The 26,386-nt window shown below is 52.6% G+C and overlaps 1 protein-coding gene across 1 annotated transcript in view; it reads left to right on the top strand.

Moving 5' to 3' along the window:
- Positions 1-25,820, top strand: part of fam83hb (family with sequence similarity 83 member Hb) — a 200,802-nt gene extending 174,982 nt beyond the window's left edge. Inside the window, exons 4-5 of the mRNA XM_072507906.1 lie at positions 10,811-10,935; positions 19,950-25,820. Of these exons, the coding sequence (XP_072364007.1) occupies positions 10,811-10,935; positions 19,950-22,905 (3,081 nt within the window). The 3' untranslated portion in view covers positions 22,906-25,820. The remainder of the gene's footprint in view (positions 1-10,810; positions 10,936-19,949) is intronic.
- The last annotated feature ends 566 nt before the right edge of the window (positions 25,821-26,386 follow it).

The following is a 26,386-nucleotide window of genomic DNA, read 5'->3' as shown; positions in this document are numbered from 1 at the left end:
TCTGCATCACCCCCCAGCCCGGTACGGGGACTGAACCCACGCTGCTGCCTCGCTCTGCATCCCCCCCCAGCCCGGTACGGGGACTGAACCCACGCTGCTGCCTCGCTCTGCATCACCCCCCAGCCCCCCAGCCCGGTACGGGGACTGAACCCACGCTGCTGCCTCGCTCTGCATCACCCCCCAGCCCCCCAGCCCGGTACGGGGACTGAACCCACACTGCTGCCTCGCTCTGCATCACCCCCCAGCCCCCCAGCCCGGTACGGGGACTGAACCCACGCTGCTGCCTCGCTCTGCATCACCACACAGCCCGGTACGGGGATTGAACCCACGCTGCTGCCTCGCTCTGCATCACCCCCCAGCCCCCCAGCCCGGTACGGGGACTGAACCCACGCTGCTGCCTCGCTCTGCCTCACCCCCCAGCCCGGTACGGGGACTGAACCCACGCTGCTGCCTCGCTCTGCATCACCCCCCAGCCCGGTACGGGGACTGAACCCACGCTGCTGCCTCGCTCTGCATCACCCCCCAGCCCCCCAGCCCGGTACGGGGACTGAACCCACGCTGCTGCCTCGCTCTGCATCACCCCCCAGGCCCCCAGCCCGGTACGGGGATTGAACCCACGCTGCTGCCTCGCTCTGCATCACCCCCCCAGCCCCCCAGCCCGGTACGGGGATTGAACCCACGCTGCTGCCTCGCTCTGCATCACCACCCAGCCCCCCAGCCCGGTACGGGGACTGAACCCACGCTGCTGCCTCGCTCTGCATCACCCCCCAGCCCGGTCCGGGGACTGAACCCACGCTGCTGCCTCGCTCTGCATCACCCACCAGCCCCCCAGCCTGGTACGGGGACTGAACCCCCGCTGCTGCCTCGCTCTGCATCACCCCCCAGCCCGGTAGGGGGATTGAACCCACGCTGCTGCCTCGCTCTGCATCACCCCCCAGCCCGGTACGGGGACTGAACCCACGCTGCTGCCTCGCTCTGCATCACCCCCCAGCCCCCCAGCCCGGTACGGGGACTGAACCCACGCTGCTGCCTCGCTCTGCATCACCCCCCAGCCCGGTAGGGGGATTGAACCCACGCTGCTGCCTCGCTCTGCATCACCCCCCAGCCCGGTACGGGGATTGAACCCACACTGCTGCCTCGCTCTGCATCACCCCCCAGCTCGGTACGGGGATTGAACCCACGCTGCTGCCTCGCTCTGCATCACCCCCCAGCCCGGTACGGGGATTGAACCCACGCTGCTGCCTCGCTCTGTATCACCCCCCAGCCCCCCAGCCCGGTACGGGGACTGAACCCACGCTGCTGCCTCGCTCTGCATCACCCCCCAGCCCCCCAGCCCGGTACGGGGACTGAACCCACGCTGCTGCCTCGCGCTGCATCACCCCCCAGCCCCCCAGCCCGGTACGGGGACTGAACCCACGCTGCTGCCTCGCTCTGCATCACCCCCCAGCCCGGTGCGGGGACTGAACCCACACTGCTGTCTCGCTCTGCATCACCCCCCCGCCCGGTACGGGGATTGAACCCACGCTGCTGCCTCGCTCTGCCTCACCCCCCCAGCCCCCCAGCCCGGTACGGGGACTGAACCCACGCTGCTGCCTCGCTCTGCATCACCCCCCAGCCCGGTACGGGGATTGAACACACGCTGCTGCCTCGCTCTGCATCATCCCCCAGCCCGGTACGGGGACTGAACCCACGCTGCTGCCTCGCTCTGCATCACCCCCCAGCCCCCCAGCCCGGTACGGGGACTGAACCCACACTGCTGCCTCGCTCTGCATCACCCCCCAGCCCGGTACGGGGACTGAACCCACGCTGCTGCCTCGCTCTGCATCACCCCCCAGCCCGGTACGGGGACTGAACCCACGCTGCTGCCTCGCTCTGCATCACCCCCCAGCCCGGTACGGGGACTGAACCCACGCTGCTGCCTCGCTCTGCATCACCCCCAGCCCCCCAGCCCGGTACGGGGATTGAACCCACGCTGCTGCCTCGCTCTGCATCACCACCCAGCCCCCCAGCCCGGTACGGGGATTGAACCCACGCTACTGCCTCGCTCTGCATCACCCCCCAGCCTGGTACGGGGACTGAACCCACGCTGCTGCCTCGCTCTGCATCACCCCCCAGCCCGGTACGGGGACTGAACCCACGCTGCTGCCTCGCTCTGCATCACCCCCCAGCCCCCCAGCCCGGTACGGGGATTGAACCCACGCTACTGCCTCGCTCTGCATCACCCCCCAGCCCGGTACGGGGACTGAACCCACGCTGCTGCCTCGCTCTGCATCACCCCCCAGCCCGGTACGGGGACTGAACCCACGCTGCTGCCTCGCTCTGCATCACCCCCCAGCCCGGTACGGGGATTGAACCCACGCTGCTGCCTCGCTCTGCATCACCCCCCAGCCCGGTACGGGGATTGAACCCACGCTGCTGCCTCGCTCTGCATCACCCCCCAGCCCGGTACAGGGATTGAACCCACGCTGCTGCCTCGCTCTGCATCACCCCCCAGCCCCCCAGCCCGGTACGGGGATTGAACCCACGCAGCTGCCTCACTCTGCATCACCCCCCAGCCCGGTACGAGGACTGAACCCACGCTGCTGCCTCGCTCTGCATCACCCCCCAGCCCCCCAGCCCGGTACGGGGACTGAACCCACACTGCTGCCTCGCTCTGCATCACCCCCCAGCCCCCCAGCCCGGTACGGGGACTGAACCCACGCTGCTGCCTCGCTCTGCATCACCCCCCAGCCCCCCAGCCCGGTACGGGGACTGAACCCACACTGCTGCCTCGCTCTGCATCACCCCCCAGCCCCCCAGCCCGGTACGGGGACTGAACCCACGCTGCTGCCTCGCTCTGCATCACCCCCCAGCCCCCAGCCCGGTACGGGGACTGAACCCACGCTGCTGCCTCGCTCTGCATCACCCCCCAGCCCGGTACGGGGACTGAACCCACGCTGCTGCCTCGCTCTGCATCACCACCCAGCCCGGTACGGGGACTGAACCCACGCTGCTGCCTCGCTCTGCATCACCCCCCAGCCCGGTACGGGGACTGAACCCACGCTGCTGCCTCGCTCTGCATCACCACCCAGCCCGGTACGGGGATTGAACCCACGCTGCTGCCTCGCTCTGCATCACCCCCCAGCCCCCCAGCCCGGTACGGGGATTGAACCCACGCTGCTGCCTCGCTCTGCATCACCCCCCAGCCCCCCAGCCCGGTACGGGGATTGAACCCACGCTGCTGCCTCGCTCTGCATCACCCCCCAGCCCCCCAGCCCGGTACGGGGATTGAACCCACGCTGCTGCCTCGCTCTGCATCACCCCCCAGCCCCCAGCCCGGTACGGGGACTGAACCCACGCTGCTGCCTCGCTCTGCATCACCCACCAGCCCCCCAGCCCGGTACGGGGACTGAACCCACGCTGCTGCCTCGCTCTGCAGCACCCCCCAGCCCCCCAGCCCGGTACGGGGACTGAACCCACGCTGCTGCCTCGCTCTGCATCACCCCCCAGCCCCCAGCCCGGTACGGGGACTGAACCCACGCTGCTGCCTCGCTCTGCATCACCCCCCAGCCCCCCAGCCCGGTACGGGGACTGAACCCACGCTGCTGCCTCGCTCTGCATCACCCCCCAGCCCGGTACGGGGACTGAACCCACGCTGCTGCCTCGCTCTGCATCCCCCCCCAGCCCCCCAGCCCGGTACGGGGATTGAACCCACGCTGCTGCCTCGCTCTGCATCACCCCCCAGCCTGGTACGGGGACTGAACCCACGCTGCTGCCTCGCTCTGCATCACCCCCCAGCCTGGTACGGGGACAGAACCCACGCTGCTGCCTCGCTCTGCATCACCCCCCAGCCCGGTACGGGGATTGAACCCACGCAGCTGCCTCACTCTGCATCACCCCCCAGCCCGGTACGGGGACTGAACCCACGCTGCTGCCTCGCTCTGCATCACCCCCCAGCCCCCCAGCCCGGTACGGGGACTGAACCCACGCTGCTGCCTCGCTCTGCATCACCCCCCAGCCCCCCAGCCCGGTACGGGGATTGAACCCACGCAGCTGCCTCACTCTGCATCACCCCCCAGCCCGGTACGGGGACTGAACCCACGCTGCTGCCTCGCTCTGCATCACCCCCCAGCCCCCCAGCCCGGTACGGGGACTGAACCCACACTGCTGCCTCGCTCTGCATCACCCCCCAGCCCCCCAGCCCGGTACGGGGACTGAACCCACGCTGCTGCCTCGCTCTGCATCACCCCCCAGCCCGGTACGGGGATTGAACCCACGCTGCTGCCTCGCTCTGCATCCCCCCCCAGCCCCCAGCCCGGTACGGGGATTGAACCCACGCTGCTGCCTCGCTCTGCATCACCCCCCAGCCCCCCAGCCCGGTACGGGGACTGAACCCACGCTGCTGCCTCGCTCTGCATCACCCCCCAGCCCGGTACGGGGACTGAACCCACGCTGCTGCCTCGCTCTGCATCACCCCCAGCCCGGTAAGGGGACTGAACCCACGCTGCTGCCTCGCTCTGCATCACCCCCCAGCCCCCCAGCCCGGTACGGGGACTGAACCCATGCTGCTGCCTCGCTCTGCATCACCCCCCAGCCCGGTACGGGGACTGAACCCACGCTGCTGCCTCGCTCTGCATCACCCCCCAGCCTGGTACGGGGACTGAACCCACGCTGCTGCCTCGCTCTGCATCACCCCCCAGCCCGGTACGGGGACTGAACCCACGCTGCTGCCTCGCTCTGCATCACCACCCAGCCCGGTACGGGGACTGAACCCACGCTGCTGCCTCGCTCTGCATCACCCCCCAGCCGTCCAGCCAACTGGACTAAACTGGCCACTCACTTTATCGGCAAGGCCAGTGGTGCAGTGGTATTACATAGGTACATAGAAGATAGGGGCAGGAGGCGGCCTTTTGGCCCTTCGAGCCTGCTCCACTATTCATCACCATCATGGCTGATCATCCAACTCAATAGCCTAATCCTGCTTTCTCCCCATAGCCTTTGATCCCATTCTCCCCAAGTGCTCTATCCAGCCGCCTCTTGAATATATTCAAAGTTTTAGCATCAACTACTTCCTGTGGTAATGAATTCCACAGGCTCACCACTCTTTGTGTGAAGAAATGTCTCCTTATCTCTGTCCGAAATGGTTTACCCTGAATCCTCAGGCTGTGACCCCTGGTTCTGGACACACCCATCATTGGTAACATCTTCCCTGCATCTACCCTGTCCAGTCCTGTTAGAAGTTTATAAGTCTCTATGAGATCCCCCCTCATTCTTCTGAACTCCAGCGAGAACAATCCCAACCGAGTCAATCTCTCCTCATATGACAGTCCCGCCATCCCTGGAATCAGTCTGGTAAACCTTCGCTGCACTTCCTCGAGAGCAAGAACATCCTTCCTCAGAGAAGGAGACCAAAACTGCCCACAATACTCCAGGTGTGGCCTCACCAAGGCTCCTGTACAACTGCAGCAACACATCCCTGCTTCTATACTCGAAACCTCTCGCAATGAAGGCCAACATACCATTAGCCTTCTTTACTGCCTGCTGCACCTGCAGCTTACCTTCAGCGACTGGTGCACAAGGACACCCAGGTCCCGCTGCACGCTCCCCTCTCCTAATTTACAACCATTCGGGTAGTAATCTGCCTTCCTGTTTTTGCTTCCAAAGTGAATAACCTCACACTTATCCAAATTATACTGCAGTATTATCACTGGACCAGAAATCCAGTGACCTAGGAAATATTTGGGGACATAAAACATAGAATTTACAGCGACTTATTGAGTCTGCACCGGCCCTTGGAAAGAGCGCCCCACTCCCCCACTCTATCCCCATAACCCTACCTAACCTCTTTGGAAACAAGGGTAATTTATCATGGCCAATCCACCAAACCTGCACGTCTTTGGACTGTGGGAGGAAACCGGAGCACCCGGAGGAAAGCCACGCAGACACGGGGAGAACGTGCAGACTCCGCACAGACAGTAACCCAAGCCGGAATCGAACCTGGGACCCTGTGAAGCAACTGTTTTACCGTGCTGACCTGGGTTCAAATCCTATTATGGCAGATGTTGAAATTTGAATTCAACAAAAATCTGGAATCAAGTCTAATTATAACCATGTAACCACTGTCGATTGTTGTAAAAACCCATCTGGTTCACGAATGTCCTATAGGGAAGGAAATCTGCCGTCCTTACCTGGTGTGGCCCACATGTATATGCCCTCCAAATGGGCATTCAATGATGATTTGACTTCCCACCTATTTTTGTGTGATCTGCAAATATGGAAATGGGACTTTCACTTTCCTTGGCCAAGATATTAATATATATTATATATGTATTTATTGAAGTCCCCAGAACTATTAGTAGAGGGTTGCAGGTAGTGGGACAACATTTAAGGGAGAGTTGGGGGTTACCAAGATTGTAGAATATTTGGAAAGATTTCTTAAACCGGAAATATTTGCAAATGTTGACTTTATTTTCCAATGCCTGGAAGTTTTTATCTTTGCACAAGCTGCATGCTTAGTTGTAATTTCCAGTGATCCAATGCCAACATTACAACTTGTGCCACACACACCACAGGCACGTGAACTTGAAGATTGACAGTCATCTGTCTTCCTGCTGGAAGTGTTCATTTGGTTTACTGTTCATGGAGCTTGCTGTGCAATTATTGGATGACACTTAATGTGAACCTTAAACTAGATGAGTTGATTTGAATGCCACAGCCTTTTGTTGCTTAGGTTATTCATCATGAATATTTAATTCTTTGCTCACTTATCATTCAAAGTTGGTTCCTCGCTGTGTGGAAACTGACCCTGTGTCCAGTCATATCTTCTCTCCTTCCTTTGAACACTTGAACTATTTATTGCTTGAGGAGCCTTACTTCTGTTGTGGGCAAAATCTTGGAAAGGTTTATAAGAGATAGGGTGTATAATCATCTGGAAAGGAATAATTTGATTAGACATAGTCAACACGGTTTCGTGAAGGGTAGGTCGTGCCTCACAAACCTTATTGAGTTCTTTGAGAAGGTGACCAAACAGGTGGATGAGGGTAAAGCAGTTGATGTGGTGAATATGGATTTCAGCAAAGCGTTTGATAAGGTTCCCCACGGTAGGCTACTGCAGAAAATACGGAAGCATGGGATTCAGGGAGATTTAGCAGTTTGGATCAGAAATTGGCTAGCTGGAAGAAGACAAAGGGTGGTGGTTGATGGGAAATGTTCAGACTGGAGTCCAGTTACTAGTGCTGTACCACAAGGATCTGTTTTGGGGCCACTGCTGTTTGTCATTTTTATAAATGACCTGGAGGAGGGCGTAGAAGGATGGGCGAGTAAATTTGCAGATGACACTAAAGTCGGTGGAGTTGTGGACAGTGCGGAAGGATGTTACAAGCTACAGAGGGACTTAGATAAGCTGCAGCGCTGGGCTGAGAGGTGGCAAATGGAATTTAATGCAGAGAAGTGTGAGGTGATTCATTTTGGAAGGAATAACAGGAAGACAGAGTACTGGGCTAATGGTAAGATTCTTGGTAGTGTGGATGAGCAGAGAGATCTCGGTGTCCATGTACATCGATCCCTGAAAGTTGCCACCCAGGTTGAGAGGGTTGTTAAGAAGGCGTACGGTGTGTTAGCTTTTATTGGTCGAGGGATTGAGTTTAGGAGCCATGAGGTCATGTTGCAGCTGTACAAAACTCTGGTGCGGCCGCATTTGGAGTATTGCGTGCAATTCTGGTCGCCGCATTATAGGAAGGATGTGGAAGCATTGGAAAGGGTGCAGAGGAGATTTACCAGAATGTTGCCTGGTATGGAGGGAAGGTCTTATGAGGAAAGGCTGAGGGACTTGAGGCTGTTTTCGTTAGAGAGAAGAAGGTTAAGAGGTGACTTAATTGAGGCATACAAGATGATCACAGGATTGGATAGGGTGGACAGTGAGAGCCTTTTTCCTCGGATGGTGATGTCTAGCACGAGGGGACATAGCTTTAAATTGAGGGGAGATAGATATAAGACAGATGTCAGAGGTAGGTTCTTTACTCAGAGAGTAGTAAGGGCGTGGAATGCCCTGCCTGCAAGAGTAGTGGACTCGCCAACACTAAGGGCATTCAAATGGTCATTGGATAGACATATGGACGATAAGGGAATTGTGTAGATGGGCTTTAGAGTGGTTTCACAGGTCGGCGCAGCATCGAGGGCCGAAGGGCCTGCACTGCGCTGTAATGTTCTATGATGTGGTTATCTATGGGCTACCTGCCCTAACACCCCCCCATCTCCCTGCTCAGTGCGCACACTGGAAACATGAGGGCATTTTGTTACAGCAAAGATCAAGACAAAAAACAAGTTGTATAAGGGTATTGAAAGCGCATGGGTATGGGTATAGTGCAGTAACTACAGTACATAGCATAGACTGGCTGAGTTAACAGCAATCTGAGATGCAGAAGTGGAGATGGATACTAAGAAATGTAAACTGAGGGCTCCTGCTTAAAATGAGAGAGTAGAGCATTTGCATTATGGGGAGGCCATGGGAAGCCGTGTGAGGTTAGCTGGGAATGGCCGCACATTGGTGATATTCCTGGGCCTGTAATCCAGAGGCATTACACTCATGCTCCAGAGACATTAGTTCAAATCCCATGAAGGCATTTGGGGAATTTGAATTCAATTAATTAATAAATCTGAAATAAAAAGTTAGTTACTTGTGAAACCCGCACATGGTCATAAATATCTATCTGCTTCACTAATTCCCTGTAAGGAATAAGCTGTCCTTGTCCAGTGTTCCCGATATTGGACTCCAGACACACAGCAACATGGTTGATGCGTAACAGCGAAAAACACAAGATGGAGCAGGAGTAAACCATGTGGCTATCTAGCCTACTCCTCCATTCACTATGCCCATGGTTCACCTGGACTCCAAACTCCACCGTCCTGCTCATTCCTCGATATCCCTTGACTCCCTGCAAGACCAAACATCTGTCTGCATCATGTGGGAAAATGTGAGATCATCCACTTTGGCAAGAAGGGGAGAAAAGCAGAATATAATTGAATGTAGAGGGACTGTGGAATGCTTCAGTTCAGAAGGATCGTGGTGTCCTTGTAAATATATCAGAAAAAGCTATCATGGAGTTCCAGCAAGTCATTAGGAAAACCAATTGAATGTTGACATCTTTGCCAGGGAGATGTAATGTAAAATAGGGAAATCTTGCTACAGGATGTTGCAGATACTTTGCACCTGGAGTACGTGGCTTTAGGGTTTTTGAAGAAAGGGTATGTTTGCATTGGAAGCACCTCAAAGAACAAAGAACATTACAGCACAGGAACAGGCCCTTCGGCCCACCAATTCTGTGCCGATCCAGATTCCTTATTTAGACCAGTCACTTATTTCCCAAACAATCTGTATGTGTCCCTCCATTCCCTGCCCGTTCCCATGTCTGTCAAGATACATCTTAAACGTTGCTATCGTGCCTGACTCCACCATCTCCACTGGCAGCGCGTTCCAGGCACCCAACACCCTCTGCGTGAAAAACTTTCCCCGCACATCTCCCCTAAACTTTCCTCCTCTCACTTTGAACCTGTTCCCCCTTGTAACTGTGCCTTCCACCCTGGGGAAAACCTCAATCAGGTCTCCCCTCAGCCTCCGCCTTTCCAAAAAAACCAATCTGAGTTTATTCAACCTCTCCTCATCGCTCACACCCTCCAGAGCCGGCAACACCCTGGCGACCAGAACTGCACGCAATATTCCAAATGTGGCCTAACGAAAGTGTTGTACAACTGTGACGTGACCTGCCGACCCTTGTACTCAATGCCCAGGCCGATGAAGGCAAGCATGCTGTATGCCTTCTTGGCCACCCTATCCACCTGCAGTGCCACCTTCATGGAACTGTGGACCTGAATTCCCAGATCCCTCAGATCTTTGCTTGACAAGGGAGTAAAGGATTATGGGGGACCAACAGAAAGATGGAGTTGAGGCTATAATCAGATCAGGCAGGGTCTGACTGGATAATGGAGCATGCCAAATTGCCTCCTATTGCTCCTGTTATGATGCTGTGGTTTACACCTGGAATGTTATTAGGGCTCACAGCCTTTGCTGTACCCAAGGCCTTCAGTCATGGAATCATAGAATTTACAGTGCAGAAGGAGGCCATTCAGCCCATCGAGTCTGCACCGGCCCTTGGAAAGAGCGCCCCTCCCACGCCATTGCTCGATATCCCGTAAAGGGAATTCAGTTGGCTGTGATGCTTGGGACTTGGAGCACAGGCTGAAATGGGGCATCCGCTCAACATTTCTGGCATGGTGATTATTCTGCTGGTGAGGGCTTGATTGGCTACCTTCCAGTCATTTAGGGCTGGAGTATTGTGTAGGCTCGATCGCTGCCAAGTTTGAAGTTTTGACCTCCACATCTGCTCGTGCTGATTTATGCTATAAGAAGTAAGCAGTTTTATTCCATAGCTGAAAAAGGCACTGAATGAGTGATTGTGGAGTTTAATGGTACAAGCGAAACAGAAAATGCTGGGAAATCTCAGCAAGTCTGGCAGCATCTGTAGGGAGAGAAAAGAGCTAAAAGCTCTTTTCTCTCCCTACAGATGCTGCCAGACTTGCTGAGATTCCCCAGCATTTTCTCTTTCGTTTCAGATTCGCAGTAATTTGCTTTTAATGGTACAAGTGCTGTCATTCTACAGTGAGAGGAAATAGAAATGGAGTCTACAATTCTATGGTTCTGAAATAACCCAATAATCTCTCAAATGGCGCAGTGGCTGAATAGTGCTGGGCAATGTTTGTGTTCTTGTGCAGCTTGGATGCTTGTGACGAGAAAGATTATTATTATCGTTGTTCTGGTGTTTCTTTTTTTCCCCAGTTCCTGAGAGTGAGGACGTTGACAGGATCAACCTACACTTGCAAATCTGGGATGTCCTTCACTGGGAACCTGATCGAGCGCTTCATGCTGGTGGATTGTAACGCTGTTCTCTGTGGCTCCTACAGGCAAGTGACTGACGATCCTGTCTCTGGATACTTGTCCACAGAAATGTGCAGTAAGCTAATTGTTGCTATCTCATTCAACCCGTCTCTCCCAGCCGTCTCTCGCAGGCAGGAAAAACCTGTTTCTACTGCATAGTTGAAGAGTTTACACCCTATCAATACCAATTTGCCTTTCCTCCGTGCTGTGCCCATTGGCTGTTTATCGGGTGAAAGCCTCACAACCCAGTTTCTTCCCGTCTCCTCTCAGAGTGGGTTGCGTTTGAGTGAGAGCATGGCCAGGCTGGGAAATATCGGGAGAGGCCAAAAAGGGGAACCGAGCCGGCCCCAAAACAGTTCACGATGTAACCGGCCCGCTCCCGTTGGCGAAATCAGGATCCCGCTACAGTGTGGCTATGAAACCAATAATCACCACTTCAGCCCTTCTTCCACACAATTAACGGGAGCCACCCTATATCCAACGGCCTCCCCAGCTAGTGGTCACACGGCACTCGTTAGTATCCTTTTGAAAGCATGAACCCGGCAGATAGGCTGCTGAGGGGACCCGGGGAGGTGAGTAGCCACCTTCACTCACAGGAAAGAGCCCGGGGGTGCTGAGCCTACTGCCCCTGTGCTCAAAAGAGGGTGGCGAGAGGCAGGGTTACAGCCTCGGTTGGGCTGGGCCACCATGGGGGCGGGGGAGGGGGGTATTGGAGCTGGCGGGTGGGTCCACCATGCCAACTCTGGATCGTGTACACCTATTCCGGGTACAACCCTAGCTCCTGCCTGTCTGAACCCCAACGACAACCCGTAACTGGCACTGACCCCGGAGGACACTGGCTGTGCGGCTGAAGGCTATGGCTAATAGGGAATTGGCAATGGTAGTTAAGTGAGCACTTCACACATCCCAAGTGGATTCCTGTGGGTGTATGCATGTGCCAGGTAACATGTGGAAGTTATTGCTCAGTATCCCACTCATACCATGGTGCCTGTGCACTGTGCCTGAACACAGCGGGTGACAACACCATATTCGCAGCTAATATCAGAACTCCCAGTGGAGGGGCCCAGCCCCGGGGACGTGTCCACAGCCGAAAGATGGGTGCGTGCAAAGGGAAGGGGACCTGCGCCCAGACCAGGTAACGTGGGTGTCTGGGGTCCTGTGAGCGGGAGCCCCCACTGTGGCCAGGTGTGCATGGGCACGGCATGCCAAGTTTGGAGGTGTGGGGTTCATTAGAACATAGAATTATACAGCACAGTACAGGCCCTTCGGCCCACGATGTTGTGCCGAGGCTTGTGTGCTCCATGTGCCTATCCAATAACCACTTGAAAGTGTCCGACTCCACTATCACAGCAGGCAGTCCATTCCACACCCTAACCACTCTCTGAGTAAGAACCTACCTCGGACATCCCTCCTATATCTCCCACCCTGAACCTTATAGTTATGCCCCCTTGTGACAGCAACATCCACCCGAGGAAATAGTCTCTGAGCGTCCACTCTATCTATCCCCCTCATTATCTTATAAACCTCTGTTAAGTCACCTGTAATCCTCCTTCGCTCCAATGAGAAAAGCCCTAGCTCCCTCAACCTTTCCTCATAAGGTCTGCCCTCCAATTCAGGCAGCATCCTGGTAAATCTCCTTTGCACCCTTTCCAATGCTTCCACATCCTTCCTATAATGAGGTGACCAGAACTGCACACAATAATCCAAATGTGGTCTCACCAGGGTCTTGTACAGTTGCAGCATAACCTCACTGCTCTTAAACTCAATCCCTCTACCAATAAATCTCATCCCTCGCCACTCAAAGAATCCTAGGATATATCCCATCAGGGGACGTATCTACCCTCAGGCTTCTCAAAATTTCTAACACATCTTCCTTCCGAATATCTACCTCCTCCAGCCTACCCGCCTGTATCGCACCATCCTCCTCAACAACATGGCCCCTCTCCTTTGTGAACACTGAAGAAAAGTATTCATTCAGAGCCTCTCCTATATCTTCAGACTCCATGCACAAGTTCCCACTACTGTCCTTGACCGGCCCTAACTTCACCTTGGTCATTCTTTTATTCCTCACATAAGTTTAAAAAGCCTTGGGGTTTTCCTTGTTCCTACCCGCCAAGGACTTCTCATGCCCCCTCCGAGCTCTCCTAAGTCCTTTCTTGAGCTCCGTCCTAGCTATCGTGTATCCCTCAAGTGCCCTAACTGAACCTTATTTTCTCATCCTTACATAAGCCCCCTTCTTCCTCTTGACAAGACGTTCAACCTCTTTTGTAAACCATGGTTCCCTCACTCGACCATTTCCTCCCTGCCTGACAGGGACATACATATCAAGGACACGCAGTATTTGTTCCTTGAACAAGCTCCACATCTCAATTCTGCCTATAACTGACAGTTCCTGTTTCCATCTTATGCTCCCCATTTCTTGCCTAATAACATCGTAATTACCCTTCCACCAGTTATAAACCTTGCCCTGCCGTATGTTCCTATCCCTCTCCATTGCAATAGTGAAAGTCACCGAATTGTGGTCACTATCTGCAAAGTGCTCCCACAACCAAATCTAACACTTGGCCCGGTTCATTACCCAGTACCAAATCCAATGTGGCCCCGCCTCTTGTCGGCCTATCCACATATTGTGTGAGGAAACTCTCCTGCACACACTGGATAAAAACAGCCCCATCCAAACTATTTGGATTATTGTGGTTCCAATCAATATTTGGAAAGTTAAAGTCACCCATGACAACTACCCTGTGACTACCGCATCTATCCAAATCTGCATTGCAATCTTTTCCTCCACATCTCTGTTACTGTTTCGAGGCCTATAGAAAACTCCTAACAAAGTTACCACTCCATTCCTATTTCTAAATTCAGCCCACACTACCTCAGTAGACAGATCCTCCTCAAACTGCCTTTCTGCAGCCATTATACTATCCTTGATTAACAATGCTACTCCTCCACCTCTTTTACCACCTCCCCTAATCTTACTGAAACATCTAAACCCCGGAACTTCCAACAACCATTCCTGTCCCTGTTCTATCCACGTCTCTGTAATGGCCACAACATCGTAGTCCCAGGTACCAATCCATGCTTCAAGCTCACCAGCCTTATTCCTGATGCTCCTCGCATTGAAGTAGACACACTTCAAACCACCTTCATGCCTGCAGGTCCATTCTTGTGAGCTTGGTACCTTCCTCAGTACTGCACTACCCTCAACTTCCTGAACTCCAGCAACGCTATCTCCTGGACTACAAATCAGTTTCCCATCCCCCTGCCAAATTAGTTTAAACCCCCCCGAAGAGCTGCAGCAAATTTCCCTCCCAGGATATTGGTGCCCCTCTGGTTCAGGTGGAGCCCGTCCTGTTTGTACAGGTCCTACCTTCCCCAGAATGTGCTCCAATTATCCAAGTAACTGAAACCCTCCCTCCTACACCATCCCTGTAGCCACGTGTTTATCTGCACTCTCTCCCCGTTCCTCACCTCGCCAGCACGTGGCACCGGCAACAAACCAGAGATGACAACACGGTCTGTCCTGGCTCTCAGCTTCCACCCTAGCTCCCTGAATTCCTGTTTTACATCCCCGTCCCTTCTCTTACCTATGTCATTGGTACCGATGTGTACCATGACTTTTGGCTGCTCCCTCTCCCCCTTAAGGATCCTAAAAACACGATCAGAGACGTCCCGGACCTTGGCACCCGGGAGGCAACACACCAACCGTGAGCCTCTATCGTTGCCACAGAACCGCCTATCTGTATCTCTAACTATAGAGTCTCCAATAACTAATGCTCTCCTGCTCTCCCCCCTGCCCTTCTGAGCCACAGGGACAGTCTCAGTGCCAGAGACCTGGTCACCATGGCTTACCTCGGGTAGGTCCCCGCCAACAGTATCCAGAACGGTATCCCTGTTATTGAGGGGAATAACCGCAGGGGATCCCTGCACTGACTGCTTCTTCCCCCTCCTTTTAAACGTTACCCAGCTACCTTCATTCTCAGGAGTAAATACATCCCTGTAGCTTCTATCTGTAACCGACTCTGCCTCCCGAATGATCCTCAGTTCATCCAGCTCCAGCTCCAGTTCCCTAACACGGTCTTTGAGGAGCTGGAGATGGGTGCATTTCCCACAGGTGAACTCAGCAGGGCCACTGACGGTGACCCTCACCTCGAACATCCTGCAGGAACAAAGAACAAAGAAATGTACAGCACAGGAACAGGCCCTTCGGCCCTCCAAGCCCGTGCCGACCATACTGCCCGACTAAACTACAATCTTCTACACTTCCTGGGTCCGTATCCTTCTATTCCCATCCTATTCATATATTTGTCAAGATGCCCCTTAAATGTCCCTATCGTCCCTGCTTCCACCACCTCCTCCGGTAGCGAGTTCCAGGCACCCACTACCCTCTGCGTAAAAAACTTGCCTCGTACATCTACTCTAAACTTTGCCCCTCTCACCTTAAACCTATGCCCCCTAGTAATTGACCCCTCTACCCTGGGGAAAAGCCTCTGACTATCCACTCTGTCTATGCCCCTCATAATTTTGTATACCTCTATCAGGTCGCCCCTCAACCTCCTTCGTTCCAGTGAGAACAAACCGAGTTTATTCAATCGCTCCTCATAGCTTATGCCCTCCATACCAGGCAACATTCTGGTAAATCTCTTCTGCACCCTCTCTAAAGCCTCCACATCCTTCTGGTAGTGTGGCGACCAGAATTGAACACTATACTCCAAGTGTGGCCTAACTAAGGTTCTATACAGCTGCAACATGACTTGCCAATTCTTATACTCAATGCCCCGGCCAATGAAGGCAAGCATGCCGTATGCCTTCTTGACTACCTTCTCCACCTGTGTAGCCCCTTTCAGTGATCTGTGGACCTGTACTCCTAGATCTCTTTGACTTTCAATACTCTTGAGGGTTCTACCATTCACTGTATATTCCCTACCTGCATTAGCCCTTCCAAAATGCATTACCTCACATTTGTCCAGGTTAAACTCCATCTGCCATCTCTCCGCCCAAGTCTCCAGACAATCTAAATCCTGCTGTATCCTCAGACAGTCCTCATCGCTATCCGCAATTCCACCAACCTTTGTGTCGTCTGCAAACTTACTAATCAGACCAGTTACATTTTCCTCCAAATCATTTATATATACTACAAAGAGCAAAGGTCCCAGCACTGATCCCTGTGGAACACCACTGAGGAACATTGCCCTGCCCTCTCTGCCATCCCTTCCATTTATCCACTTGACAATTTCAGGGAGAAAAAACAAAGCTGACCTGATTTTCACACACCCCGCAGGGTAGAGGTGGTGAAAGGGGGGAGAGAGGAAAAGGAAAGAAAAGCTTACCTCACCAACTCACCACTTTTGGTTAGAGGAGGAGGATGGGTGGGAAACACTACCTGTGTAGTGTTCCGGGTTTAGCCACTGCCTGAAATATATTAGTTCTAGAAACTCACCCGACAGCAGCTTTCCGCAATTCACTCCCCGCAACAGCCAATCAGCATCACCATTCTGACGCCCTCTGCAGGATACTTGCCTCAACTTGTCCCCACAGTCTATCCTCACTGAGAGCTCCTTCTAGTCGCAGTGACTGCACCTGAGGCAAATCACTCCCCGTAACAGCCAATCAGCGTCGCCGCTCTGCTGCCCTCTGCAGGATGAATGGGGGATGGAGGATCCCGAGGTGGAAAACATCGCTGTTTTTCAGTCTCTCACCCTCTCCCAATTCCTTACAAATATTGAACAGTGCGGTCAATATTTTGGACTCCGCTGAACTTGCCCGAGTGGTGCTGTTGGCAGGCCGGGTGCTGGAGACAGCAGCAGTGTCAAGAGAGTCGAGGCAGCGACCCATGTGCAGGGCCGCGCCCCACAGGCTGAGGACCCGGCTGCCCATCGCTCAAGGTGAGGCCCAGAGGGGGGGGGGGCCCGCGATGGCCCAAAGTGTGCAGGCGTGGCTGGTCGTTCAAGCAAGTGACACACAGCGCGTGCTGCAGGAGACTCCGCCTTAACAAGCAGACGGTGCGGCCCCTGTGCCATAACCTCGCAGCCTTGGCACCCTGTGGAGGAGGAGAACAACTCGTCAAGATCACCACTGCCCTGAATCTTTGTGCCTCAGGCTTATTCCAGGGCTTGAGCGGGGACCTGTGTGGCCATAGCTCACGGGTGCGTGCGAAAGGTCACGGACGCCCTGTTGCAGCAAACTATCCAACCTTTGACACCGATTAAGCCAAAGAAGCTGCCTGGGCAGCAGGATTTTCAGCCATCGCCGGGATGCCCCCGGGCCAGCTGGCACGCATGTCACCTTGCGCTCACCTGGGAGGGCCCTAAATAAATAAATAAAAACACGTCAACAGAAAGGGGTTTCATTCCCTGAACATCCAGCTCACGTGTGACCACCACCTTAAGATCATGCACTAGTGCGAGCACGCCCCAGGGACTGTACATGACAGGTACATCCTGGGACAGGCAGACATCTCCGGCCTCTTCACCACTCCAGGACGGCTGGTTGGCATTTTGGGATAAGGGGTACCCGCTGAGGACCTGGTTAATGACGCCAGTGCGGAGGCCCAATGTGGGGACTCTGTACACCAGGGCCAGGCACCACCTGATCTGTCTCTGAGTGGTGCCTCGGTCTGCTCAAAATGCAGTTCCGATGCCTCCAGTGCCCTGCAGTACACCCCCTGGAGGGCTGCCCACTTTTGTGGTGTTTTTCTGTGTCCTCCACAACCTGGCACAGCAGCGGGACAATGTGATGGGGGTGCAGGGGCATGCGGTCACCTCCGAGGAGTAGGCGCAGCAGGGGCTGGAGGCTGTTCCCAGGGAGGAACTGGAGGACCGGCTAGAGGATCGGCGGCAAGCACGGAGGGCCAGGGAGGCCCACACCATCGCCTGCTTCACTCAGGACGTGGCTCAGCAGGCGGCAGTGTGGGCCTCCCTCACCCTCCCGGGGTCTGTGTCCACCCCTCCAGAGTGCTGGGCCTGTGTCAGCACTGTCAGCGGGTCACTGTCGAGGGCAGGGGGGTGAGGATAACCCCCAGAGAGCTGGGTGCTGGAGCTCCTCATTCTACCCCATAGCCTGACGCCTGTCTGCTGAGTGCTCACTCACACCCATTATCTGCACGCGTGCCCGGGGGGCGGGGGCATGACTCCAATGTCTGGGTAGATAGGGCAAGGGTTTGGAGGTTGGCCCACATTGCAGAAGGAAATGCCAGAGGCGTCATACTGGTTTTGGTGAAGGTTGGTTAATGTATCACAGGTAGGTGCCCACCGCTGCCCCACTCTCCCAATGGTGTCTCCCCACCCATCTTAATCTCCCCCCCCCCCCCCCCCCCCCCCGCCCATGCACACACCCAACCCCCCTCCCCCAGTACCCTCTCAGTGATCCTCGACTTGCTTAGCCTTCCCTGCTCTACTTCTGTGTCTGTTTCCCATAATACACATCAGAAGTGGAGGTAGCCTGCTGCTTGCCACATCCCTTGGCCTTCGATGCCCCTGGCACACTTCCCGGCAGCACAGGCACGGCCGTGCCACCCTGTTCCAGGGACCGAGAGCGATACGCGGCGTCCTCAGCAAGGTGGAACTCGGGGGAGCTGATGGCCACCGTCGCCACGCCTAGGACGAATCCGGGTTGGCACCCAGTGCCCCCTCCTCCCGGCCAGTGCCCATAGGGCCCTGGGGACCAGATTTGTGGCGGTTTAGCTGCCCTTGCATCATCTGGCTCTGCCAGCCCTGGTAGCTGCCCAATGTCTGCACCATGGTGTCGATGCCCTCGGCGATACCCCTCAGTGACTGGGACGTGATCGGCAGTGCAATGCCCGCCTGCGACTGGGACATGTCCCCAGCCCCTCATCAAGGCCCGGCTGGTACTGGGTCAGGTTCCCCCATCACGTGGGACAGTCTACCGAGGCCCTCAGTCATGGCCATCACAGACTGCGCCATGTCTTGGATACCTCCACTAATGCTGCTGACATCCTTCACCAGGCTCTCCACTGCGGGGTCGGGTGGGTGGGTGGGGGGGGGGGGGGGGGGGGGGGTGAAGGTTTTGGGGAGTGGAGTTGGGAGTGGGTGGCACAGGGTACGGCATTGGGGTGGGGACGGGGGCGATGCCAGGCGCAGGGGGGGGGAGGGCGTCCGCTGCCAACTCACCCTTGAGGCCCGGTGTAGGTTATTGACCTTCTTGTGGCACTGGGTGCTGGTCCTCCTGGTGACACTGCCTGAGCTGATGGTCACTGCGACCTCCTCCCAGGCAGCACTGGCGTAGCCTCCGGGCCCCTCAGCGAAACAAGACACCCCTCCTGGACTTGACCACCTCTTGGAGCCTCTCCAGGCCTGCATCCCCGAATCATGGGGCCGGTCCTCTCGGCGCCAGGGCTGCCAGCTGAGCGGGGCTGGCTGGCACGGGCAGTTTATGTGCTGCTCTATCTTGTCAGTGGGAGGCTGGTGAATGCACATTGAAGCGTGTGCATTTGGACCAACTGGGCAACAATACCGAAAAATCGAATGATTTATTTTTATTATTACTATGACTACAAAATGGCATGGGCAGGTTAATTAAATGGACTGACCATGGCAGATAGAGTTCAGTGGGAAAATGTGAAGTCATTCTTTTTGGATGCACAAAAACCAAGTTAAAATTTATTGTCAATGGCAAGAGGCTCCAGGCTGGGGAGGGATTTAGGTATCCATGTGCAAAAATGTCACGAAAAGCTCACCTCCAGTTGTAACAAGCAACAAAGAAAGCTACTTGGATTTTGTGTAATATTCATTCTTTGCCAATGTGAGAGATATGGCTCATACAATGATAAATAAGCTAGTTCTACCATATTTGGCTGTGACTGCTCGCCTAATAAGGAGGACATAACTCAGCCAGTTCACAGGTTAAGTTTTATATGCAGCTGTGATACCTGTCCCCATTCCCATATCCAGCAGGTTGGACAAAATGTGTGGTGCCGTATGTTTCTGGGATGGGTTTAGGCAACAGGGGTATGACCTGCAATGATTGATGCTGAATGTTAATTAATGCAAACGTCCTTAATTTCTCTTTCCTTACTCGCCAGCTTTATGTGGTCCTTTGAAAAGATACATCGTAGTATTGTCCAACGTTTTCAGGGAGAGCTCGTAGCCATCTTCGATGAAGAATTTCGGATTCTTTATGCCCAGTCAAACCCTCTCCCTGGAGTAGAGAATCTAATGCCAGACTTGGATAACTATTATACTGTGGCACCATATCCGTCTGCTGATAGACGGCGACGCAAACAGAACCCGAGGGTCATGTATCAAGAGGACATGCTTTCACAGCACTCTGAGTGTTCCTGGGCAGGCACGGATCCTGAGCCCTATCCTCGATGTTTTAGACAGAATGATGTCGACAGGCGTTTCCAGGAGGACGGTGGGAACATCAGAGGCTGCATGAAGCAGTTTACACCTTTTCCAGAGAAAATTCAGTTTGATCCCACATCCAGCGCTATTCTGAGGACAAAGAGGATGGAAATGAATGCATTCAAACGGAGAAGTTATGCCGAAGGGACTTTGGAAAGTTATGATGCTATTGAACATCGATATAAACGAATGAATGAGCACTATGAACAATTAGATGCCAGATCCGAGCAATTATCCAGAGAAAAGATGTATCCTTTAGAGCCTGCATTATTAAGGGATAGAATCAACTCTTTCAACAGTCAGCATCTAAGAGATAGCCACGGAACATTTGAACGATTTAAGCAAAACAGAATGAGCTCACATCAGTATGCTGAGCCCGTGGAAAAGCGAAGGCACAGGTATGATCCAAGGACTTGTGAAGAGACTTACCTGTCTGGTTTACCACCCCATTCATCTCTGATAAACTATGAACCTTCTAACTCCTCCAAAGACGTTTGGCATGGTTCAAATGATCTAGAGGTGGTGAGTGATGGAAGAATGGGTCAGACTATACCGAAGCGACCCAATATTGGCCAATCATATGCATGCCAAAAGTCTCCAACTCAGAAACAAGTTCTAGATCCAAAAATGCTTTTCACAGAGTCAAGTCTGGGTCGTAAGTCTGACGATCAACCGAACAAACATGGCCTGAGAAGGTGGAGAATTGGCTCCTATCTTAGTGCTTGTCCGGATGCGTACACAGAACAACGTAATGAGGGCATTTCTGCATCAGACGAACCTCAGGGTGACAATGAAGTAGTTCAGGATTCCAGGAAAAACACAGCTCCTTTTGAGACCAGCTTGTTCAGAGATCCTCCACAGAATACAAGTTATAAACGCTTGGACCTATACAACTCAAAGCCCCCGAAAACTGATTTGTTTGATGGCCAGTCTCAGTCATCAGATAAAGAAAGTGAGAAGCGAAATGTGAAGTTGGCAAAACATGAGTCCATGCGTAGTAAACTCAATCCGATATTACAGAGGAGCTCGAGGCTGCGTTCGTCACTGATCTTTAACTCTTCAAAGACAGAGCAGCACGTCTCGCGCAAAGGGAAAATGAACTTGAGCATCAGGGAACAGATCGAGAATGAGGAAAAGGGATCTGAAGAGATTGTAGAGCCCACAGCAGCTGCAGCTCTGCAGGAAAATAGTACCAAGCGGGTGCTCGGCAATGACCAAACCAAACCCATCCCGCAATCAATGCCTGTCAACACCTTGCCAAGTGAGGTTGCCAAAACACCAGCACCAAATCTCAAAAAGGTTTTTGCTGGAAAAGCAGCACCAGACTTGGACCTGAGTAAGCAGCAGAGTGATTCTGGTTTGGGTAGTTGGGACCCAGATGTACAATCCAGCACCCAACATAGGGTAAGGCCAAAATTAGAGCTTCAACTGAGCAGAAAAGTTCAAGATGCCATTAACAAAATGACACAGTGCACATTGTTATCTAAAGAAAGTAAACCACCACCTGTTGTACAGTCAGAGAAAACTGAAAAACAACCTCTGGACACATTCAGAAAGATCATTAATTCTGTATCTGGGCAGCAAGGACCCCAGCTCTCTCCTGAGCCAAGCCCCCAACCTTCTCAGCTGGGTATCAAGCCTCCTTCTCAGCCAGGACCACTGCCTCCTGAATCAGCGACTCAGAATAATACTAGCAGTCCTGTTGTTCTGAGAGGCGCTACTGAAGTTCACAAAAGGCCGTCTTCGACCTCGACGTTGGAGGAGGTCGATGTCAATTTAGCGAAGGTTAAGCTACATTCATCTGCTCTGTGTCTGGACACAAGAGGGAATAAAGGGCATGATATGGAAAGGGAATCTGTAGTTTCCAATTTGATTTCAAAGAGTCTTTCAAGAGGGAGTAGTTGTCTTAATCTCCCGGGTGGGACAAAATCAAAAGAAATGCCCAGCAATAAAGAGCAAGGACAACACCTGACTTCAGCTACAGAGATCGAGAAGAATCCTGAAAAACCAAACAAAATTGTCCAAAGTGAAGAAGTACCTTCCACCTCTGAGAAAGAAGAGAAACCACGCAAGCCTTCAACCAACACCACAGCAACCAAAGGTTCACAAACTGTCCAGGGGAGCAGGTATTCCTCGTCGACTTCCAATGCCCTGTATAGCAGCAACCTTCGAGATGACACCAAGGTCATCCTGGAACAAATCTCAGCCAACAGCCAGAAGAACCGGGCCGAGAATACCAAAGTACAGCATCCCCCCACCACTGACATTGACAGTCCTGGAGGCCCAACAGAGCAGAAAGTTACCTCCGAGAAAGACAAAACTGACTGTGATAAAAAGCAGCAGCTTGACATCCAGGCAAGGCTTGAAACTCTGAGTAAAAACAAGGGTAATTCACAAACATCACCGGATGACATCGACCCTCTGATTAAGAGGATGGATAGTTTTCGAAAGGAGAAGCGGGTATACAGCAGGTTCGAAGTCTTCTATAAGAAAGATGACTGTTTGAAAGCAGAGGACACTTCTCCAGGGCCACAAAGTGACGGAGCGCGAGATTCCAAGGACAGAGATGGTGGAGAGAAAAAGAAATCTTCCAAAATTATTCCTAAGTTTTTTGGGACATTTCGGAGGTTTTAACGCTCCCTGTAACTTATCAAAGTAAGTGCAGCGAAAGCACAAGCACTCGGACTGCTTGGTGCTGGGTGCTGACATTGGTGAGTTTTGTTTAAAGGTGCAGAATATCGGACACTTTTCCAAACTTTTGGCAACAGCTAAGCAAATCAAGATGCTTCAAATATCAAACTTTAGATAAGTGTAGTAACATACAGCAAGGTAACAATATAGCACTCTGCAGTCACTCCAGCAGAATATAAGCAATCTTAATTGAAATAAGAGAGGGTAATCAGTAACATGGAGTAAAGGACATCTACGTATAACTTTTATCAGGAGAAGGAAAAGATTGGAAGCTGCACAGGAATCGAGAAAAGATTTGGAGGAGATCAAAACCTTAGTCAAGGAGATGGATTTTAAGTGGGCTGTTTGAGGGGAGGGAAGAGAAACATTGAGTTGAGAAACAGGAATAACTGTCTTAATATATCAGACTCACCATCCTGACTTGGAAATACATCACCGCTCCTTCACTGGCACTGGGTCAATATCCTGGAATTCCCTCCCTAACAGCACAGTGAATGTACCTACATCATGCAGCTGTTCAAGAAGGCAGCTCACCACCACCTTCTCGAGGACAATTACGGATGGGCAGAATCCCTACAGTGCAGGAAGAGGCCATTCAGCCCATCGAGTCTGCGCCAAACCTTCGAAAGAGCACCCGACCCAGGCCCTATCCCGTAACCCCACCAAACCTTTGGACACTAAGGGGCAAATTAGATTTGATTTGATTTATTATTGTCACATGTATCAGTATACAGTGAAAAGTATTGTTTCTTGCGTGCTGCACAAACAATGCACACCGTACATAGGGAAGGAAGGAGGGACTGCAGAATATAATGTTACAGTTATAGCAAGGTGTAGAGAAAAGATCAGCTTCATACGAGGTCGGTCCATTCAAAAGTCTGATGGCAGTCGGGAAGAAGCTGTTCCCGAGTCGGTTGGTACGTGATCCCAAACTTTGGTATCTTTTTCCTGACGGAAGAAGGTGGAAGAGAGTATGTCCGGGGTGTGTGGGGTCCTTAATGATGCTGGCTGCCTTTCTGAGGCAGCGGGAATTATAGATAGAGTGAATGGACGGGAGGCTGGTTTGTGTGATGGACTGGGCTACATTCACGACCGTTTGTAGTTTCCTGCGGTCTTGGGCAGAGCAGGCTCCATACCCAGCTGTGATACAACCAGAAAGAATGCTTTCTATGGTGCATCTGTAGAAGTTGGTGAGTGTCGTAGCTGACATGCCAAATTTCCTTCGTCTTCTGAGAAAGTAGAGTCGTTGGTGGGCTTTCTTAACTATAGTGTCGGCATGGGGGGACCAGGACAGGCTGTTGGTGATCTGGACACCTAAAAACTTGAAGCTCTCGACCCTTTCTACTTCGTTCCCATTGATGTAGACAGGGGCATGTTCTCCACTACGCTTCCTGAAGGAGATGACAATCTCCTTCGTTTTGTTGACATTGAGGGAGAGATTGTCGTCGCACCAGTTCACCAGATTCTCTATCTCATTCCTGTACTCTGTCTCGTCATTGTTTGAAATCCGACCCCACTACGGTGGTGACATCAGCAAATTTGAAAATGGCCAAACCACCGAACATAAATGCTGATCTAGCCAGCATGCCACATTCTGTAAATTAATGTTTTTAAATTTCAAGGGAAGGAGTGAAGTGCTAATTTTACCAAGATGCCAGCAATGTCAAAGCTGTAGCCATATTCAAACCTGCACTTATAATGTGGAATTATTTTCACAACGGGGGTGTTCAATTTGTTAGTGTTTTAAACATAAACATTAGTAGCAGATAGATTTTACAATTAGTCAAGTATGTTGAATGCAGCCTCGTGGCTGTCTCCTGTGCAGATGGCTTGGCAATTCGTGCCCCGTTTGTAATACAAAAAGCCAATAGTTCCAGCAACTAATCCCAGACTGACCAGCATTCCAGCCGATTTTTTAAATCTGTCGTACGATACGTCTTAACTTTCCATTTCCGGTCCTGAGGATCAGAGACTCATGTTTGAGATATGACTTCACAAATACTGGCCATGTTTTCATGCTTCACCAAAGCCTTACTTGTCAGCACTGGTTCAGACTGTGTGATACTTCAGCCTTGCCCAGCCTTCGAGCACTTGCACTTTCCAACAAGTGAGATTAAAGTGACAACGCTGAGAGATTCTTCTCTGAGTCGCAGAGTGCAGAGCCTAATTATTGTACCTTTGAGTTGCCCTGGCTGCACACACTGTCTGATAAGCAAGATTTAAATATTTTTACATATTTACACGGTTTCATATATTTTTTCCCCTCGTCTGGTTATCTGGTTTCCTCCTAATATAGTATAATAATCTATAATATATGCCGCACCATTCTGTGTAACAAAAAATGTTGAACCTTTATTGTACTTCTTGGTGATGATCTTGCATTGAAAGATCATGATGAGATTAACATGTCAGTTGTTTTTCATCCTTTCCTTCCTGGAAGTTTACTGCACTCTGGGTGACTGATGAGCCTGATTATAACCATCACTTTTTGCAATATAGACAGTGTAAATTGATACTGTGCAAGTCTACTGCTATTCAAAAAAGGCATTTGTGATAAATATGATAAAGGGACGGCGACCTTTAATAAACTGAAATAGCTTTATTCTCCAACTCTAACCTGTCCTGCCCCAACTTTGGAATAAGTGATGGGAGAGCGGAAAGATCTTTACTTTGTATTAACCCCGTGCTGTACCAGTAATGGGAGTGCTGAAGGGAGCTTTGCTCTGTATCTAACCCCGTGCTGTACCTGTCCTGGGAGTGTTTGATGGAGACAGTGTAGAGGGAGCTTTACTCTGTATCTAACCCCGTGCTGTACCTGTCCTGGGAGTGTTTGACGGGGACAGTGTAGAGGGAGCTTTACTCTCTATCTAACCCCGTGCTGTACCTGTCCTGGGAGTGTTTCATGGGGACAGTGTAGGGGGAGCTTTACTCTGTATCTATCCCCGTGCTGTACCTGTCCTGGGAGTGTTTGACAGGGACAGTGTAGAGGGAGCTTTACTCTGTATCTAACCCTGTGCTGTACCTGTCCTGGGACTGTTTGATGGGGACAGTGTAGAGGGAGCTTTACTCTGTATCTAACCCCGTGCTGTACCTGTCCTGGGAGTGTTTGACGGGGACAGTGTAGAGGGAGCTTTACTCTCTATCTAACCCCGTGCTGTACCTGTCCTGGGAGTGTTTCATGGGGACAGTGTAGGGGGAGCTTTACTCTGTATCTATCCCCGTGCTGTACCTGTCCTGGGAGTGTTTGACAGGGACAGTGTAGAGGGAGCTTTACTCTGTATCTAACCCTGTGCTGTGCCTGGCCTGGGAGTGTTTGATGGGGACAGTGTGGAGGGAGCTTTACCCTGTATCAAACCCCGTGCTGTACCCGTCCTGGGAGTGTTTGATGGGGACAATGTAGATAAAGGAAGCTTTACTCTGTATC

Source organism: Scyliorhinus torazame, chromosome 6 (assembly GCF_047496885.1).
Source record: "Scyliorhinus torazame isolate Kashiwa2021f chromosome 6, sScyTor2.1, whole genome shotgun sequence".
Taxonomy (NCBI): Eukaryota; Metazoa; Chordata; class Chondrichthyes; order Carcharhiniformes; family Scyliorhinidae; genus Scyliorhinus; species Scyliorhinus torazame.
The sequence above is the reverse complement of the archived record's forward strand: the minus strand, read 5'-3'. Positions and strand labels throughout refer to the sequence as shown.